This window comes from Mytilus trossulus, chromosome 7 (genome assembly GCF_036588685.1).
Source record: "Mytilus trossulus isolate FHL-02 chromosome 7, PNRI_Mtr1.1.1.hap1, whole genome shotgun sequence".
Lineage (NCBI taxonomy): Eukaryota > Metazoa > Mollusca > Bivalvia > Mytilida > Mytilidae > Mytilus > Mytilus trossulus.
In genome coordinates, this window is record NC_086379.1 from 16,770,358 (window position 1) to 16,791,049 (window position 20,692).

The window sequence follows — 20,692 nt, forward strand, 5'->3', positions numbered from 1 at the left end:
TAGTACTTGAAAAGGTAATAAACCTGTGTATCCATCTAAGGACCGATACAATACAGCTTATTAAGTATCTAATAATGCAGGTATTCAAAGTAAAAGTTCCTCTTATACATTGTTATGATACTCTTCGCTTAATCCGAATACATTTGAAAGGTGTTCGTTTTTAACTGATGAATCGAATACGGTAAATTGAAATGAAAAAAAAAATGTAAAAAATCTTTTCAATTATTTTGAGGATGTTTTTCTAAGTATGTGTTCACCGAAAGGTCGTTAGTACAGTATATTAACATTATACACTTATTTGCACAAGAGAAATTGTATGTAGTTTCGGACAAACGTTTTGTAATCTTCCGGATGTATTATCACGTCGAAGCTGTCAAACTAAATAAACACTTGGAGAGGGTAGGCTCTAGATATCTCTGTTACTAGGATTGTAAAGCAGTTTAATTTTTATCAAAACATTTAAGCTACAAAACAATCGGATAATAACGTGTAGTGTTTGTGACTAATATTGTGTTTGGTTGTACCTCTGTATGATTTAGGAAATAATTAAAGGTATGTAATAAATTATCAAAAAATAGAATAAAGGCACGTTGGCACTATCAAAGTTTTCTTGTATAAGTTTATTAGTCAAAGATATTTTATGGTTCTTTGAACTGGCTACCGTCGAAAGAAAGCTTTGATCAAAAGTTTGACGGACTTGGATAGAATAGAATATAATTCTATGTTTCTTAAAACTTAGATGGACTTTTCCGAATTTACCAATAAAATGCATGTGAAGTTTTCTTTAACCATGTTTTTGATAAAAATAAATTTGATAATGACAATTTATGACTGGTCAAAGAAAACTTGCGACAAATTAGCTTTACGATGAAATTAAGATGTTTAAAAAAACATAGAATTTCAGATTTTGAATTATTCAATTCCACGTTTGTGACTTAGCTATTGTGTACGTATTGCAATCTGTATCGTCATAGTTATATTTGAAGAGAAAACATCAACAATTTATATTATTCTAGATATTGAACACTAAGTGCGCCACCGGAATCAGGGATAATCTCGTTTTCTCCGGAAGGGTGAACGGATCCTGCTCGACTAGTTTCACCTGTCTGTTGCCAACAAAATATTGGAATATAAGTATGGAGTGATGTCATACTTTTTAATTAGACAGGGATCTTGTCGACGCCATTTGACGGATAAGTTGGGTTAGTTCGTTGACAAGTATTTGTACATATCAATTCGGTCAATAACCGTCAAATGTACAATAAGGGTTAGAAATTGCATTCGGATAAATACGGACCATGTCATAACTGTACAATGATTCCGTACTAATACTTCTTTTGGGTCGTTTGTTTATCCGAGGCATTTTTAGTTTTAATTGTCAAATAATTTTGAAAATGACGTTAAGCTTTATCAACCAAACTAAATATTGAGGCGGGCAAACACAAGACGCATGATCAGTAATCGTAATGCTTCTCTCAATTTAGTTCGCAAAGATCCACGGAATTACAGAAAAATCTCAAAAACTAGCAAAATATAACAAAGTATACAGTGGCTGTCTTCTGCTCTATAGTCGGGGTTGTTTCTGGCACATTCCCATTCCCATACTCATGATCATATAAAACTATAGACGACTGGTAAATTGTATGCATAAATATATTTAGTTGGTTGAGTTTTATCTTTGATACTTTCAAAGTACATTTGGGTATACGTGACAAACCTTGAATAATTATTACCTCATTAATTTCACCTAGTCATTGGAGGCACGCCCGACCATAGACCATATTTATCAAACAACTTAATAAAACTTTTAACATGCAGAAGTACACTTAATTATTACTGTATGTAGTTATGTTAAGCGATTGTATAAGATTTCTTTCCTTTAAATTAGTTCTTTTTGACAAATGTTAATTTTGTGAAGCGGTACTTTTTACTACATACGAGTCCGCTATACTATCGTTTGTATTCGACTTTTCCTCACCAGAATTATTTTGACATTCTCTCTGCATTGTAGACCTATTAGTGACCTTCTGCTATTATAGTTTGCTCTATGATCGGGCTGTTGTCTCTTTGACACATTTCCTATTTCCATTCTCAACTTTACTTCCTATGTTTTTTAAATTAATATATCTCATAGGAATTTACACATAAAAAACAACATATAACGGTAAGTCCAACGCCATAATCCATGGGGAAAAGAAAAAAAACGAGCATCAGAAAAACAACAAAAAAAACAAATAACAGTCCACTAAGCTTTACACAAAAAGTTAAGACTGAGCATCGTCAACACCATCATTAACAAGCTGTACTCGGGTGTTCCGGAATGGTCAAAATACTCTGAGTTCCTTGTTTCCTATGTTAATCATCTGTTTTATAAATGATTGTTTACCGAAATGATATGCAGATAACCATACGGTATGTGCTTTTCTCATTGTTAAAGGCCGTACATTTTTTTTTTAACTTTCGTCGATATTTGTCTCGGCATTGGCAATCATATCACATCTCCTTATTTTTATAATTAGCAGAGACACAAAATAAAAACACAACAAAGCGGTTTTAAAAAAATGCTTAGAAAGTGCATTTTGTATCTGGAAGCTGTTTACAATAGAAAGGTGTGAATGATAAAGATTTATCTTTATCCCTTACGGTATAGTAACATAGAGACACAAGTATATCGTTAAAAATTTCCAAAAATACCATATGCCTGTGCTATCTGAAAACCTTTTATTAAACAGAAGAAAGAAGGCATTAAGGGCATACGATACAGTTACAGGGAAGGTAATGGTCCTTAAGGTGGTATGGGTGTCTTCCTCCATCTTGGATTGTAAAAAACAGAGAACCAAAGGTCCATATTTTCTATCAAGCTAGCAAAATTTGATGCAGGAATGCAGATATTTAATGTGAATTTTCATTCAAAAGAACCAATTTATAAGAATATAACTTATAAATATTAATATTTAATAAATTGCAAAGATCAATTATTTTTGTTTGTTTAAAAAAATAAATGAATTGGCATTTTAAGGGGAAATAACTCTAAAACAGTGCATTTTCTGAAGGATTCTACATGGAATTTTCCTATTTTGTATTTTAGCCAGAAAAAATGTAAGATGACCCTATCTTTTCTTTTGAGATTCTCAAAGCATTGTCTGAAAGCTATCTTTGCCTTAAGTATTTAACAATTCTATCATTTTGTTTAGTTTTTAATCACAAAATGGTGTTTTTTCCTGTATAATTCATACAAAATGTGTCATTTTGTCACATCCTGTAGCTTGAGAAAATGCGCGGTGACCTATCATTTTTATTATATTTTTCAACATATATCAATAGATACTACGCTTTGGCAAAGTATGAACAAATTCTATCATTTTTATTTTAGACTCCCATACCACCTTAATTACGAATTCGATACGTTTGTATATTGTCTAGAGCATTGTATACAGTACAGACGATGTTGTGTCAACAGCTTTTAAAACAATTCCTTCTAACATGTTGGTCTGAGATGGATATTTTAATATATAGATGTCAGCAGATTCACATTTTTTCAATGTTAAATTAAAAAAAAAATGTAATCTAAAAAATACTTGTTGTCTGCTTAGTAAATTTTGTATAGTGGCGCCACTTATGAAGGTCGGACAAGATTGAAGCAAAACGGACCGAAAGCAACGGACAAAAGCAAAAGTGACAAAAAAGAAAAATTATCGGTCAAAAAGCAGACCACAAGCACCGTATCAGACGGCTCCCACACAGAGCACACGTTTTAACGGTCATTGATATAGAACATTTCATTTGTATATATAAACAGGTCCCACAACTGTACTTACTTTATTTGTTCATTCCTAAAAGTTATCTTTTAATGTTGATAGTTAAAAGAGGCAATATCTTTTAATAGAACGTTCCCACGAGGTCAACAACTTGATAAAACGATATAAATGTCCAGTACATTACACCGACATGTAATAATAACAAACGATTACACCTGAGGATTACACTGTACACCATATCACTGAAAGTTTCAAAAAATATCTTAATCTAAATCAAATGAATAAATGACAAATCAATACACGGTCTCCTAGTCCCCGGATCAATACATAACTGAACTATTTTTCATAGTTTTTACTGATAAGGATAATAGTATAACAGCTTTAACAGGAAGTTTAATATGACTAAAACAATGCATGATATTTGTCTTATTTGTTCTTGAGACATGGGAATTATTTTGACATTTTTGTTCACAGATTTCCAGTTTCCGATTTCGACTATGAATAAGCTTCCAGTCTAGGAGATCGGAATGTTTCGTGAGTTTCTATTGGTATATTTTGTACTAACAGGAGTTTCAAAGGGTGAGTACTAACTTGTATATTAAATTTTTACGTCAAATTTTTTAGCTCAAATCAAACGATAAGAAGAAAAAACAGAAAAGTCTTTATTTTAGCAAGAAAAGTAACTATGATTCACATTTCTGTAAAAGCGAATACGTTTACATAAGAAAAGAGGTTGGGGTCTGTTTCCCGAGAATTTATTTCATACAAAAACTATTTAAAATCAAGGGTATAATAGCCTCATTTTGTTTTTATATTTGTCCAATTTTGCGTATGTCTCAACATTTGGCACACTCATAAAAGACTTCATGAAAACTGTAATTTATTTTCGATAGAATTTGATAGATTCAGGATTGTTTAAAAAGGTCCTGTCGTAATCATGACCCAGTTTTACTCATACTGTTGCAGATATCAATTAATTACGGCATTGATTCATTTGCCGGTTTCTTCTTTCGAAATGATGCACTAACTGGTTTCAATAAACGGTGACTGTTTATGAAGCTGATTCATCAGACTTACATGTATCATATATAATTGTGCATATAGGCATATATAAATTAACTAGAGTGTTATGCACAAATAAATACATATCACGTGTTTAACTTTATACTTCATCTTTTTTTTTTTAATTTCAAACTGTTTATAAAAATTAAAAGTTGAATATTCAGACTTTTATCATAAAATTTTGATTCACTAATTATTAAACTTTCATTTATATTTTCAGATTGTTGATGATTATATTTTTCTTATTATTATATCGTTTATATGATAAGCATAGAGACCTGTGAAATATGTATATTTCCATAAAACCGGACCGCACGTACAAATGTGGGATAATTCAATATGTAAAAATGTTTGTTTTCCTTCTCTCTCTTTTAAAAATATCGGAATGCGTTTTTAATAACCGTTTGACATCGATCGTTATGTCATTTTTGTCAGTCCCAGGAGGCCTAACATTACAGAACACAAATCAAACAAAAACATTCATATTGTTCGTGAATTACGGTTAAATCGAATCAACAAATATTTGATATATAATAAAATACATTATATGCAATTGCAGACTGATGTTACTCCGGATAACATAGATAACCATGGCATGTCAAGTGGTCTGAAAAACTATAAAAAGATATAAATTTACAATTTAAATTTATGACAATGTAACAATAAAATCGATTTAGCTATTTATGGTGATAGATTTAATATCAAAACACTTATTATGAGTGTATTTGATCTGAACTTGTGGATGACTGTTATTTGTTCAACGTCTAAAGGCATATATATATCATGCATATTATGAATGAGAAAATAATGTTATGGGCTATGAAAAATGGTATATTTTTTCAATTCATAACCATAAATTTATCACATGGATTTCATTGCATATACCACTTAGTACTATACTTTTTTTCTTATATTCGTCAGACCAAAATTTGGGCGATCAGAACAGTTTATGATGAAATTACCAATAACTAACAACATTGTCCTAAACTTAAGCCAGTGCCATCTTTTTTGCCTTAATTGACCAAATGAGTTGCAACCTCTTTTTAAAACAAGAGCATTCGTCAACTATAAAATATTCATTCAAATCAAGAGTAGGTATCATATTAAGAGCCACTTAGGTAAAACCCGCCGCGACCAATAGTTGACCAGAGCTGACGTGAGATCGAAAGATATTTTCGATTAAAAGAGTGTTTAATATTTGAACTTAAAAATGAACATTTCAAAGACATTATTTCAGATGTCAACTTCTTGCAAATGAACAATGACGAAAAACTTTATCATATCTTGATCAACTTTCCACGAAAAACTGCTAAATATCTGGTGGACGCAATTAGGAAACGACGTCAAGTTGTATTCGGACAAGTTTAGTTATTTATCAAAAACTTTAATTTATTGATGATTATAAAAAGGTTACTTCATGGTCAATCTGAATATTTTCAGTTTCTTTATTATAAATATTAATTTATTATGCATTCAACTGGAAATTTAGTAAATCGATCTTCTGACAACTTATTTTTCTTTTCTTTTATATAAGTTTGAATTTTTCACTATTTTTCACTATTAATTAATTATTTTGAATTAAGCTTAATTTTAATTTTCATTATTTTGTTTGAAATCCGTGATAAAGAATTACGTTTAATTTTTGAAAGTGACTTATAGACCCAATGGGTCGGGTGTATTTTATTGTGATTACACATGTCACTATAATAAAAAAATTGCTTACTTACTTACTTACTATTTGCCTTGACCTAAAATAGTATAGCACTGATTCATAACACAGTAACCGCCATAGATAAAAATTATAAAATTGTAAAAAAAAAACAACAACTAGGTTAATCATCAAACCAATATTCAAAGAGAAAATAAAAATAAAAACTTCGGGGTATTCATTAATATTGCAAGAGGTGATGAATGTGTCAACGAGACAGCAATATAGACAGTCTAACGAGAAAACAAAAAAAAAAACGTACACCATGTTCTATTTAATATCCTAATTTTTTATTTCAGTTTTGTGTAACTGTGGAACATTCATAAGTAATATTCCCGAAGTAAAAGCTGTAAACGAGACTCATACAGGTAATAACGGCTTTATTTGAGGTTTGGGATTGGAGGAGAGGAGTCGTTTAAGGCAATACGTTTTTAGTCATGTAGGTTTTATACAAAACAAGGGTTCTCTGTTAAAATGTTTCAAATTTTGAAATGCCGGGGTCATTTAAAACTTGCTATATGATATGGGTTTTGCTTATTTGCCTAAGCCGTAAGATATCCTTACATTCTTGTATTTTCATTTACAATCATACCGCAACTCCTATTTTTTTATATATATATTAGGAGTATTTTTTATGTATAGTTAATCTTATATCTAATATAGAAATAACTATGTATAAAAATAACCCAAATAGAATATGTGGTCAGTATGACTGCCGATGAGACAACTCTCCACCAGAGTCCCTGTACGGCCTAAGGTGGATTTAATGCTGAGTTAATTTTATAATAGTCCAAATTTTATATTTAACTTAACCTCATTGATAAAAAATCTAATGTTATGCCAACTATGTTTAAACTTACTAAATCAATATAGAACAAATAGTTACATGTCTTACATGTCTATGTATATTGACAAAAAAAAACTTTTATTTTGAGGTTAAGATCCGTTAAAGACACATCCATTCAATATTTATCGCGCTCTAGGTGTAGTTTTTTTTAATTTTTTTCCTTTTAACTGTTTTAAAAACGTTTCGTTTCTTTTTATAATATATTTAGTCTTTCTACCATTCTACCACATAACCTTTGCGATATATATATATATTTTTTGCAATATGTTTTTTTTTCTAAAATAGTTTTTTTGTCCAAATGATACATTGTAACATTTACCACAAGACGCTAAACAAACAACAATCAACCAATCTAACAATATTTTTGTATTTCAGGTGTCATTTGGAATGTTACTGTAGATCCTTTGACAAATTGGACATTTCATGCTACAAAAGTGAACAGTTATGACATTACTTCTAATTTGGATTTACAAATGAAAGTTGAGAATTATTTTAATTTTACTAAAACTTCAGACACTAGTGCGTTTCTTTCATTTAACATTATAAATAATTCTCTAGACAAGGAAGATGCCTTTTGGAGGAATACAGTAAGTCGAAATATTATGTTTAGTGCTGAAAAAATCACAAAGGCTTCATTTGTTTTCACTTGTTTAGTTTAAACATATTTTATTGTTCAAAATGACAAAAGGATCAACCACAAGTTTTACAACTTAGTAACGTCTTCTCCTAGGTTTTAGAAATTTTCATTTGTGTTTGTCCTTTAAAAAGATATGAGTATTCGACATTCCAGATTAAGCTTTCAATTTGACGAAATACAATTTTAGCTTTTCCTGAATGTCATCGCCGGAAAATATTATATCTTCCCTTATCGGTAAAAAAAAAATGCTGGTTTGCTGCCATGACGAGCAATCATGGAAAAAAGCAAACATTGAGCTGTTAACAGAGTATCCTGGTAACCTTTTATCCTGTCTTGTGGGGTATTTTAAGGTTTTAGAAATTTAGCAAATACAGAGTTCAACAAAATCAGACACAAAATGTCGAACCCTTAATTGTTCTTATATAAAAGTTGTGAATAGATTTAACACCAACAAAGATATGCCTTCAGCACATTGGTCATTGTGTGTGACTAAAATCAAAATGTTTTTCCTTAACTACTAAGTTAGAATGCTCCTATATCCAATTGACCTTCATTGCAGGTAATCGCCTATACACCAAAGGAAGAGTATAACTAATATAAATGGTGTTAATTCAGTGTAAATTCATGCAATCTGTAATGACTTCCGGACTATACATTTGTTTTTTAATTGGTTACCATAGCAGAAACAAGGTGAACATATTCGCCATGAGCATGTTAAATCTGATAACAATGTCAAAAGGCCAATAAAGGGCATGTGTATAATATATATTAAATAGAGGCAACAGCAGAATATCTCTGTTCAAAAGTCATAAATCGACTGAGATAAAAAAAAAAAAAAAAAACCACACAGGTTACATCTTTAAACAGAGGGAAACACATCGACTATAAGAGAAAAAAAACAGGAACAGCATAAATGCTGAAATGAAACAAAATCAAACGCCAACTTACAAAGAAACGAACTATTTGATAACAAATACCATATTTCTGAGTTGGGACAGGACATTTTATCGTGAATAGTTGATTGAACCTGTTTTAATTGCTAGCCAAACCTCCCGCTTATATGGCAATAATAAAAACTTGTATGTTTAAAGTTGCCTTCAGCGATGATACCCCAGATGGTTGTACGTAAGCAACTAAATTCTATTACAGAGTACTTTTTTTTTCTCTTTTTAGAGTAAAGGCGAACTTAAAGAAATCCATTTTAAAGTTAACTGCTTTGGTTCGGACAACGTCCCAAAGGTATGCATTCTTACATAAAAGGGGGGAGCGATAGCATAAGAGTACAACCAAGTATTATCGGCGGATTTGTGTTAACATATGAAACACTAGATATTTGTTTTTTTTTTTCTCAAAAATGATGAGTAAACACTATATGGAGTGCTTGTTTAATTGAGACTGACGGTTAGATAGCTTTTAGTTATTAAAGTATATAGAGTAAAGCTACATGAAAGAAAATAATATTAAATTCAAAATATACATGTATTGCAATAGAAAGAAAAAACAAACAAAAAATGTTATTTGTTTAGAAGACCTGAATCTTTATTCTTTGTCAAATGATCATGAATTTGACGAAACAATTTGGTATATCTACATATGAGACAGATTAATACACGTGTATAGACGATTCAAAACGAACATTTGATGTATTTAGCTATTGTAATGTATACCTTTCCAAAAATGAATAAAAAGGACATATTCCATACGTAACATTCTATTAGGTATTTAACAATATAAAGGAAAAAATATTGAAACAAATTTCTTTCAACGTGAACTGGTTTTCACTTGTTGCGATGAAACAAACACAGAACACTAACCATACAATTGTAATATGAACTGTTCCTATTTTTCAGGATATCAGAATTATCATCGAATCTGTGAATGAATTTCCTCAGCATTTCAATACTTCGTTTCCTAAAATAATTAAAGTTGACGAGGTAATACAACAATATACATGTATGATTTTCTATTTCAGTAAAAGGCAGTCCTATTTTCCTTCTTTTGGCAATGAATCAATGTGTCCTTAAAAAATTATAACGAATACCAATAAAAAGATGTTTATTGCATGTAAAAAGAAAACTTTCAACATGATAACGTTAAAGGCTTCTTTTTATTTTTTTATACTTGATGGAAGGGTGTATCTAGATAGATCTTTTTCTGAAAGTGCAAATTTATATCTGCAGAACATCTTTTGCTACGCATTTCTTTGACATATTGAACCCAACTCTAGACTCTGATCATTTAAAGATCCATTTGTCGGTCGCTTTTTCGCAGTGACAATAAGCCATAGCTTTTTGAAGAAAATGTAATTAATTTTAATCTGATAATGCCAATATCAGGTTTTCCATAATTGTACTTTGAAACTTGATTACTTGGACTGTCGTACACTTGTCAATTATGTTAGACTTTAATACAATTAAGAGGTTTAGCTAGCTATAGATATTACTCAAAGTTACCAGGATTATAATTTATTACCCCAGGCGCGCATTTCGTCTTTATAAGACCGACCAGTGAGGATCCAAAATTCCAAAAAACTGTGCCAAATACGGCTAATGATAACTATTCCTGGGATAAGACAATCCTTAGTTTTTCGAAAAGTTTAAAAGTTTTGTCAACAGGAAATTTATTAAAATGCTATAACCAGGTTTAATCCATCATTTTCTTGATGAGGAAATGTCTGTACAAAGTCAGGAATATGACAGTTGTTTTCCATTCGTTTCATATTTTGGTGTTTTGTTATTTTACTTAAAACTTAAGTCTTAATAGTTATCAAAAGTACCAGGATTTTAATTTTATACGCCAGACGCGCGTTTCGTCTACATAAGACTCATCAGTGACGCTCATATCAAAATAGTTAAAATGCCAAATAAATACAAAGTTGAAAAGCATTGAAGACCCAAAATTCCAAAAAGTTGTGCCAAAAACGGCTAGGGTTATCTACTCCTGGGGTAATAAAATCATTAGTTTTTCGAAGATTCAAGGTTCTGTGAACAGAAAATTTATAAAAATGACCATATAATTGATATTCATGTTAACACCGAAGTGCTGACTACTGGGCTGGTCATACCCTCGGGGCTGAAATGTCCACCAACAGTGGCATCGACCCAGTGGTGTAAATAGTTATCAAAAGTACCAGGATTTTAATTTTATACGCCAGACGCGCGTTTTGTCTACATAAGACTCATCAGTGACGCTCATATCAAAATAGTTAAAATGCCAAATAAATACAAAGTTGAAGAGCATTGAGGACCCAAAATTCCAAAAAGTTGTGCCAAAAAACGGCTAGGGTTATCTACTCCTGGGGTAATAAAATCATTAGTTTTTCGAAGATTCAAGGTTCTGTGAACAGAAAATTTATAAAAATGACCATATAATTGATATTCATGTTAACACCGAAGTGCTGACTACTGGGCTGGTCATACCCTCGGGGCTGAAATGTCCACCAACAGTGGCATCGACCCAGTGGTGTAAATAGTTATCAAAAGTACCAGGATTTTAATTTTATACGCCAGACGCGCGTTTTGTCTACATAAGACTCATCAGTGACGCTCATATCAAAATAGTTAAAATGCCAAATAAATACAAAGTTGAAGAGCATTGAGGACCCAAAATTCCAAAAAGTTGTGCCAAAAACGGCTAGGGTTATCTACTCCTGGGGTAATAAAATCATTAGTTTTTCGAAGATTCAAGGTTCTGTGAACAGAAAATTTATAAAAATGACCATATAATTGATATTCATGTTAACACCGAAGTGCTGACTACTGGGCTGGTCATACCCTCGGGGCTGAAATGTCCACCAACAGTGGCATCGACCCAGTGGTGTAAATAGTTATCAAAAGTACCAGGATTTTAATTTTATACGCCAGACGCGCGTTTTGTCTACATAAGACTCATCAGTGACGCTCATATCAAAATAGTTAAAATGCCAAATAAATACAAAGTTGAAGAGCATTGAGGACCCAAAATTCCAAAAAGTTGTGCCAAAAACGACTAGGGTTATCTACTCCTGGGGTAAGAAAATCCTTAGTTTTTCGAAAAAATCAAGGTTTTGTGAACAGAAAATTTACAAAAATTACCATATAATTGATATTCATGTCAACACCGACGTGCTGACTACTGGGCTGGTGATACCCTCGGGGTCGAAACGTCCACCAACAGTGTCATCGGCCCAATGTTAAATTAGTCATTATCAATTTTTCCGCCAAAAACAATGTCGTTGGAAATTACTAAATTATTTTTTTTCATTTTCCTATATAATATTATTATAAATGTATATTATTTTAGAATACGAAAAATGAGACGTCAGTGTTGAATATATTCCCATACCTAATTGACGCAGATATTCCTACACCTCAGTTGAAAGACTTCACCTATACAGTAAAATCAAGCAATGGTCAGGTAAAGACTTTAATTTATATAGATTAGATTTCAGGTTAAATGGCATTATTAAAAGGGTATAAGTTGTCAATTATTAAATGCTCCCATTTGATTTGTACCATACTAAAACGTAAATACAAACTACAATAAGTCTGAAATAAACAATTAACAATGCATACTAGACTTGATAGCATAAAATAAAGCCTATATCATTTTATGTGTATTTTGGTCATTTTTGTCTAGACGCCGTGTTATTGGAAAGTATCGTGATGGCCTCCGCAGACTGCATTGATTTTCTTTTCCTTTAAATGGCTGTACACGACTAATGGTTGCATAACCAATTTATTAAATTGATTGTTACATGGACTACGGATTCAAAGAGGTCTTATCATTCACTTGAAAGTGAAAACTTCACCAGCGATACTTGTTTTAGCTTATTTTGACCTAATTGAAGTAAGCTTTTTTTTATTTGGTCAAAAGCTCCTTAGCGCTTGTTTCGTATATTTTTACCTCTTCCGATTGAAAAAAAAGTGTTCTTATCTTACAAGTAATCGTTTTGGAGTCTTATTTATGAAGGATCAGAAAAACAAAATATGTTGTTAAAGCTAACTTGGACTGTTTTTCTTATATAGAAATAACATTAAGAAATACATACTTTATTGGTTAATGAAGACATTGATACATGTAAAGTAAAATGAGAATCTAAAATATTTCTATAGATGCATTTTTTATTTCTTTAGAATGATGGTACACCATGGTTCTACATACCCATTGCATCCTCGGATAACCTTCGAGTCAAGGCATCTCCGGACTTTGACCAGCTTCATAAAAATAACATCAGCATTTTAACTTTAATAGTTGTAGTCAAGGTATGACAAGTTATGTACATATGAATATTTATAAATAGATTTCAAGGTTACTTTTTAAAATACGCAATAAAGTAAGTGCATAAACCTGTTACCAATTTAACATATTGCATTGTACTATATATGCGACTGTGTTTGCAACAGTTTTTCAATGTTAATATTTCTTAAATGAACTAATACAGTTTTTTCAATGACATGCATAATTTTGGAAAAATTTGCAGAATGAAATTGTTTTAAACATTGGTGTGTACATGTTAGCACCATTTTCTTTTTATCAAAATGGATTCAAAATGAAATTTCTTATAGTATTCTATTTTTATTTTTAATTTAATGTTAATTTTATACGCATCATCAAAACCGTATTGATGAAGGGTGTTGATAATGCTGCCTCTGTTCAGTATAAATGTCGAATGTCATCTTATCTTAGGCGATTGATGAATCTGGTTTTGAAATAAACACTACTCTACAAATAGAAATAGTTGATGTCGATGACTTGCCACCATCTTTTCAGTATCCTGGATGTCAAAACAATTGTTCAGTTACTCCATATGAAGCATACACGGGACCTTCTTGGCGGGTATGTTTTTAGAATAGTAAACCATAACCTGTGTCCTAAAATACTTTTTAAAACAAGGTTACAGTGAATGAACTAAACGACATGTACAGATTCAACTGGTTAAAAAAGTATTCGAAGTCAAGTTTTCTCATAAAATATATTTTAAGTAAAAAGTAAAATCACAAAAATACTGAGCTTAAAGGAAAATTAATTCGGAAAATCCATTAACACATGGCAAAATCAAATAACAAAACGCATAAAAAACGAATGGACAAGAACTGTCTTGGTACAGGCATTTTCAAATGTAGAAAATGGTGGATTAAACCTGGTTCTATAGCGCTAACCCTCTCATTTTAATGACAGTCTTATCAAATTCCGTTATATTTACATTGATGCGTTAAATAAACAACCACAATAAATAAAATAGTCAAAATATGGGTACATCAGTCATCATCGCATAACAATTTTAAAAGGAACAATTTAACAGAACACAAAAACATTTACTATCTACGAACACATTATTTGATTTGAGTGTCTGACATCAGAAAATTTTCATACGTCACATAAATTTGTCGTTCAATGTGCATACACACAATTTTGAAATTTACATAGGCAATGTTAGCATACTGCAGGGTTAAAAAATCAAAAGTATGTAAGAATAAATTTCAGAAATAAGAATCCAAAAACAGTTAATTCCACTACGCGATGTTTTAATATAAAACGGAAGATGTGGTATGATTGCCAATGAGACAACTATCCACAAAAGACCAAAATGAAAGTTTTGAGCGATTAACAATATACTGTTTTTTTTAATTTACCAGAACCTCATTTGAATGTTTTGAACATTTCAAGCATAACTGCATAGCAGGTATGAAACGAAGTGAAGATATCGAATCAATTATTCAATAGTTGACACTATACAGTACATTTTACTGTAAATTTTCATATTATAAATTTCGTAATCGTTGAAAATGTGAGTCTACATCTCAGACAGAACCTGATGTCAGTTAACTCAGGGTTTTTTTTATGCTCACAAAAGTTGTACTGTTGGTTTTTTTTCTCTTCTTTATAATTTCGAACCTGTTGATATTATAATTTGTTTTGTCAAATAGTTAAATTAACAGAATTTTCAGTTTTTTTCTTACATAGTTATTATGATTGTTATCTGAAACGCGTTATAACCAACATTTTTTAACATCGTAATATTGTACGTGTCCCAGGCATAGATTACCTTAGTCGTATTTGGCACAACTTTTTGGAATTTAGGATCATCAATGCTCTTCAACTTTGTACTTGTTTGGTTTATAAATAGTTTGATATGAGCGTCACTAACGAGTCTTGTGTAGACGAAATGCGCGTCTGGCGTACTAAATTATAATCCTGGTACCTTTGATAACTGTTCAAATTCTATCTACATTTGCGAAATAAAACAACCAGCACAACTGTAAATGACCTTTAAGTACGTTTTCAAGTTGCTATCAAACTTGTTTGTCATTTTTGTCATTATATTCCAAAAAAACATTCATGTTTCAATGAAGGTATAAAAAATCATACACACTTCAACTAGTTTACGTTTGTGAGGTACGCTACACATTTTTAAGAAGATTACAAGCTACAGAAACATTTAAAAGTAGCATTGTATATAACATTACATTGCGTTAGACAAAAAACAATTGTATGTGTGTTTCCTACTTAATCTTTGAAAACACTAAGGTAGGTAGGTACGGATTTTTCTTATTTTACCACTTTGTTTAACATTGAGTCTATGGGAGGGACATTCTGACTTTAACAGTGATTATTGAAAAATTATTGAAAAAACTTTAGGATAGGACTTTTTTAAGCTTAAAAATAGGGAGGGTATGGTAATCAGAAACACACATTTTTTTTATTTGGCCTTATTGAAGCCAATCAGAATAGTGTATATCAATAACATCATGACGAAAAAAACACTTAACATTAAAAGTTCTCTTATTAATTATCTTTGATTTAGGGACCTGTAAAAGTACAACCAACAGATATAATAGCAAAGGATCAAGATTCTCTCGGCTCTAGTATCAAGTATAGCATAAAGAAATGTAAGTTAGATAAGAAGCATTTGTATTTAAGTTATACTTTCCTTTGTTCTTTAGCTTGCTAAAACAACCAGCTGAAATTATGGGGATGTTAGGTGGTTGAGGGGATGGGTGAAGGAATAAGCTACATAATTGATTAATCAACCTACTGATGATTAGAAGCTTCTATTCTGCATTTGTATAATGCATTTTTACTAATTTTTCATTTCATGTTTCAATATACTTAAAAGTGCAGTCAATAGATATATATAGGAGGATGTGGTGTGAGTGCCAATGAGACAACTCTCAATCCAAATAACAATTTAAAAAAGTAAACCATTATAGGTCAACGTACATTTGACCATTTTCAACGATTTTCAACGATTTAAGAAAGAAAAAGCGCAATCTAGCTATATGAGTCTTGAATCCATTTTTCAATCAATATATCCAATATAACAGGTATAATTCGGATGCTTCGGAAGGGTAAGCATTTCCTGTTCCTACAAGACGTATTAGGAAACGAGGACGTTTATAATCGACAAGACGAGTGGAGCAAATGTATGGTTATATATATGAAACAGATATGTCCCATCCTTGACAAACAACAAGATTTATCCACGAATGACTTATGATTAAGCTTTTGTCAATAAATGTAAAAGCGGATTGTTGGGTGCTCTTCTAACAATATGGTTATCAATAAAGGTTAAAATATCAGTACAAGGTAATTCTGAACCATTGTTTATTCACTGACATCTTTAAATATATTTTGTTTGGCTTCATTACTGTTTCCGAGTTTCATTCTTTACAAAAGTCACTTTTGAAACCTATAAAACCGACAGGAAATATGTGTTACTTTACTTATTTATATGTAATGAATTTGTTAAAACAAAATCAAACATGTGACATACATTCGTTTTAATTTCTAGCTCCAAACAACTATCATTCTAGTTTTGAAATCGACCAGAGTACCGGCGTCATAACACAGATTGGCGACGTGCTCACAATCAATGTTTTGACAATTGTTGTAAGTTAATCATTTTATGTTGTTTTCCTTGTCTACTTGCCACCAGCAATAAGAAAATATTGAATTATCTTTAAACAATCATTAACTCATATTGATATTTATACAGTACCTATTGTATACAGCGTATTTCATTAATTGTGTTTTTCATTTTTTCATACGTTTAGAATTATCCTCGGAGTTGGGTCTTTTTGTTGTTTTACTGTTTGGGCAACTAATGATTTGATCTTCATCGACGTTTAAGGGCGACTTCAAGAAAAATTCATTCGAAAAGGACAAGTTTAAAGTAAAACAAGAATTTTAATCCAAGCTATGCGCAAAGGAACTGTTCATTAGTATTCAGCTGAATTATTTACGCTTGTGTGCATGCAAAGGTTTTTTTAAAACAGTTCAAATAAATTTACTCTTACTAAGTCAATACGTCTGAAATCATAGGAGCGTAGTAGTTCTCAGTAGCAGATATGTTGATTGTATATTGCAGTATCTACGAATAACGATAGCTTTTTACAAACATATTTGATAATCATCTGACATTATCGCTATATAAGCAGGATTCGACTAACCACAATTCCAAGTTCGACCCACCATTTGTTCTTGAAATGTCATGTAACAAGTCAGAATTATGGCAGTTTTATCAAATAGTTCGTTTAAATTAATGTTGGCGTTTGTTATTGCATTTCAGTATTTCTGTTGTTCCTTTGTTTTCTTCTTATAGTTGATATGTTTCCTTCGGTTTGAGTTTGTAACCCAGCATTGCTTTCATCCATTCAATTTAGGACTTTTGAACCGCGGTATACTACTGTTGCCTTTATTATTAATCGTGTTTATATGATCTTGTTTTTCATTAGCTTTACTCCAAAAAGAAAGAATAATTATTATAAAATGTCTCAATTTGAGAAGATGGCGATGTTTTTGTTTCAAGATTGTTTTCTTTTAGTTTCGACGTAAGGTACAAACAAAATGTATCAACCATCGCATATGGCTACATCAGCTCAAACACATCAGACGAATGGATAACAACTGTCATATATCTGACTTTGTACAGGCATTTTCTTATGTAGAAAATGGTGGATTGAACCTGGTTTTATAGCTAGCTAAACCTCTCACTTGTGAACAAAACAAAAACAGATACAATAGGTAAAAATGTCTAAAATACATTATGTTATGATTTTGATCACTAAAATACATCATGTGTCATGTGATTTCAGGCAACAGAAGATACTGCTAATGGATTCTCGCAGACTGCAACATTATTGATAAGACTTAGTAATGACTCTTCATACCTTCCCGAAGCTTCTAAGGTTAAGGATGATTCAACCAAGTTAAGATTGATAGCAATAGTCGTTGGTGCTATTTCCTTGGTTATTATAGGAATTCTCATATTCCTTGTGATATTTGTGTATAAACGAACAAAGAAGAAAATGACTGTTGTTCCTAAGGAACAGTCACCAAACACAACCGTTGAGGACCTAGTATCAGATAGACCGTCAACTGTTGATGAGAAAGTAAATAATTGGAAACAGACTATAGATCCAATGCAATGGCCGACGGTCACTAGCAGACGACAACAACTTGATCCACTTCATTTGAGGGATGAATCCACCGAAACTGAAGAAAGTAGTATAAAGAAGAAAAGACCTAGGAAAAAGAAAAAGAAACTAATGGAAATATTTGATGGAACAAAACAATATGATGGTAAAGCTGATATTGAATTTTATATGGAACAAAATAAGAAAAAAATAAAGCGATCAACAAAAAGTAAAAACAAGAGGCCTGAAACTGGACCTTTATTTGTCAAAAGTGACTAAGTAATGATATTGATCATATATATTTTTAACGCATAATATATATTTTATAAGCTTCTGAAATGTCCAAGTTATAGTATTATTTCAACCATAGAAACATTAATTTGGTAAATGTGTTTTATTCAATTGGTACAAAAGTCAACGATCATTCGGTTTGTTTTTATGTTGTTTTAGTGTTTGGGTAGGTTTTCCCCCCGAGACAAAGTTTTTTTTCAAACTTAACAAAAAAAGAAATATTTTTACAATGACATTTAGGCACACATTTCATGTTCCTACTTTTTTGAGCTGTGTACTCACTATTATGCATCTGTTTAGGATCAACAATATTTCTAATGAGAAAATATGAGGTAAATGAATCCTGGTTCACACATTACATGTTTCGTACAAGGCGTACCCCCCCCCCCCCCCCCCCAAAAAAAATACATAGAAGGATGTTATTTCTATTTCAACTTTACATTATGTTATATGCAGATGATGATCTCCCTGCATAATGGTCTTGTATGCTGGTTGTTAATCTACCAAATTGAAATCCTGTGTGTATACAGTCATACAAGCTTCGTCCGCAGTCGCCAGTGTGGCATATTTAAGTTGCTTAAATTATATTTTAATTGTTTCTAGATTTTATGTTTTGAGAATCTGCTGTCACTTTTCATTTACATTGAGCTTAAATCATTTTTATATATCATCAAATTATATGAGATATTAGTTAGTCACAGATCATTTCTACAGTATTAAGATATATTCACTTAAAGTTTTTAACTAGATATATATATATATACTATATTATGCCAAGCAATGCATAGTTCATCTGGTGACTGAAAAATAACTAACGACACAATTATTTCCTATCATATATTTGACAATGATTAACAGTTTGATGCATATTAGGACAAATGATTTCTGTACAAGTTGAAAATAATCATGGGTTGAATTATTTATCTAAATTGGTGCCATTTTCATGTCGAAATTAAATCTACTGTACAGACTCTTTAAAATGTATTTGCCCATGAATATTAATTTTGAAGTACTTCACAGAACAAATAATATATCTTAACCCCATTTGCATTTTTTTCTTTTGAATAATATGAATTTAATGAACCGATTTACATTCAATATTGCATATTAAGCACAAGTATTAAAAAGACAAAAATTGGATTGGAAACAATTGAAATGGCACGAAAACCAACATTAGCGCTAATATGCATCAAACTTCAGAGGATATTGGAAAAGAGCAAATACAATCCAAATTATTCACATGACTTTAATTGACTAATTTCCCTATTTTCAGAGTCATCAAATGGACTATACCAGTTGTGATTGCCAGTATTATGAATGATAATTTCAGTGCATGTTATTGGGAGTGGAAAATTAAGATCTGTTAACCCATAAATGACATTGTTTGTTATTTAATTTTATAAGACAAATAATTTAAGGTTTATTTTTATTGCATTTATTGTATTTTTAATTTATTAATGTCTGTAAATAAAACGTATTTTTGTATCTTTTTTCTTTTGAATCGTTTGTTTTACAGATTAATTTAGAATAGTTTATGTAAATATGTAATACTCCACTAAACAAAAGTATGTCTAAGTTGGTATACAAAACCTGCAAGAACGATTCACATATGGCAGACATTATTTTTAAAAGAAAACATGAATGCAGATTCTTCTTACATAGTTTTTCCTACGGGATTTTAACATAAAAAATGAAAACAACCAAAGCATTTTTCTTGATTAACCTTCATTAGGAACGCTCAAAGCCGAATATTTGAAAGTCAATGATGAATAAGGACCGACTACGTTGCAGAGCTATAAACCTAAAAGGACCTTTTAAAATATCCACATCTATCTGAGGACAAATTTGGCAGATGGAGTTTCATCAGTATAATTTCATAAGAATCTCAGCCACGTGAGTAGCTCGTTAAACGAGCAAAAATCGTACTATACGTTTCTGACACATTATCTTGAATTATATTTTTATAATGTTTAGTTGAGTAAACGGTCACAA

The 20,692-nt window shown here is 31.1% G+C and overlaps 1 protein-coding gene across 4 annotated transcripts; it reads left to right on the top strand.

The window, feature by feature from the left end:
* Window positions 1–7: 7 nt before the first annotated feature.
* On the top strand, window positions 8–20,185 carry LOC134724717 (uncharacterized). Of its 4 annotated transcripts, XM_063587904.1 has the most exons (13): window positions 94–552; window positions 4,233–4,337; window positions 6,828–6,896; window positions 7,751–7,962; window positions 9,186–9,251; window positions 9,863–9,946; window positions 12,294–12,407; window positions 13,127–13,255; window positions 13,680–13,829; window positions 15,799–15,883; window positions 16,786–16,883; window positions 18,089–18,575; window positions 19,974–20,185. In XM_063587904.1, exons 2-13 carry the CDS (start codon window positions 4,286–4,288, stop codon window positions 20,000–20,002), a joined length of 1,575 nt encoding a protein of 524 aa, XP_063443974.1. In that variant the 5' UTR covers window positions 94–552; window positions 4,233–4,285; the 3' UTR covers window positions 20,003–20,185. The 4 variants fall into 4 exon arrangements, with proteins under 4 accessions (XP_063443973.1, XP_063443971.1, XP_063443974.1 ...); XM_063587903.1 differs by lacking the exon at window positions 94–552 and adding an exon at window positions 8–80 and having other exon boundaries at window positions 18,089–20,185; XM_063587901.1 differs by having other exon boundaries at window positions 92–552; window positions 18,089–20,185.
* Window positions 20,186–20,692: the final 507 nt, after the last annotated feature.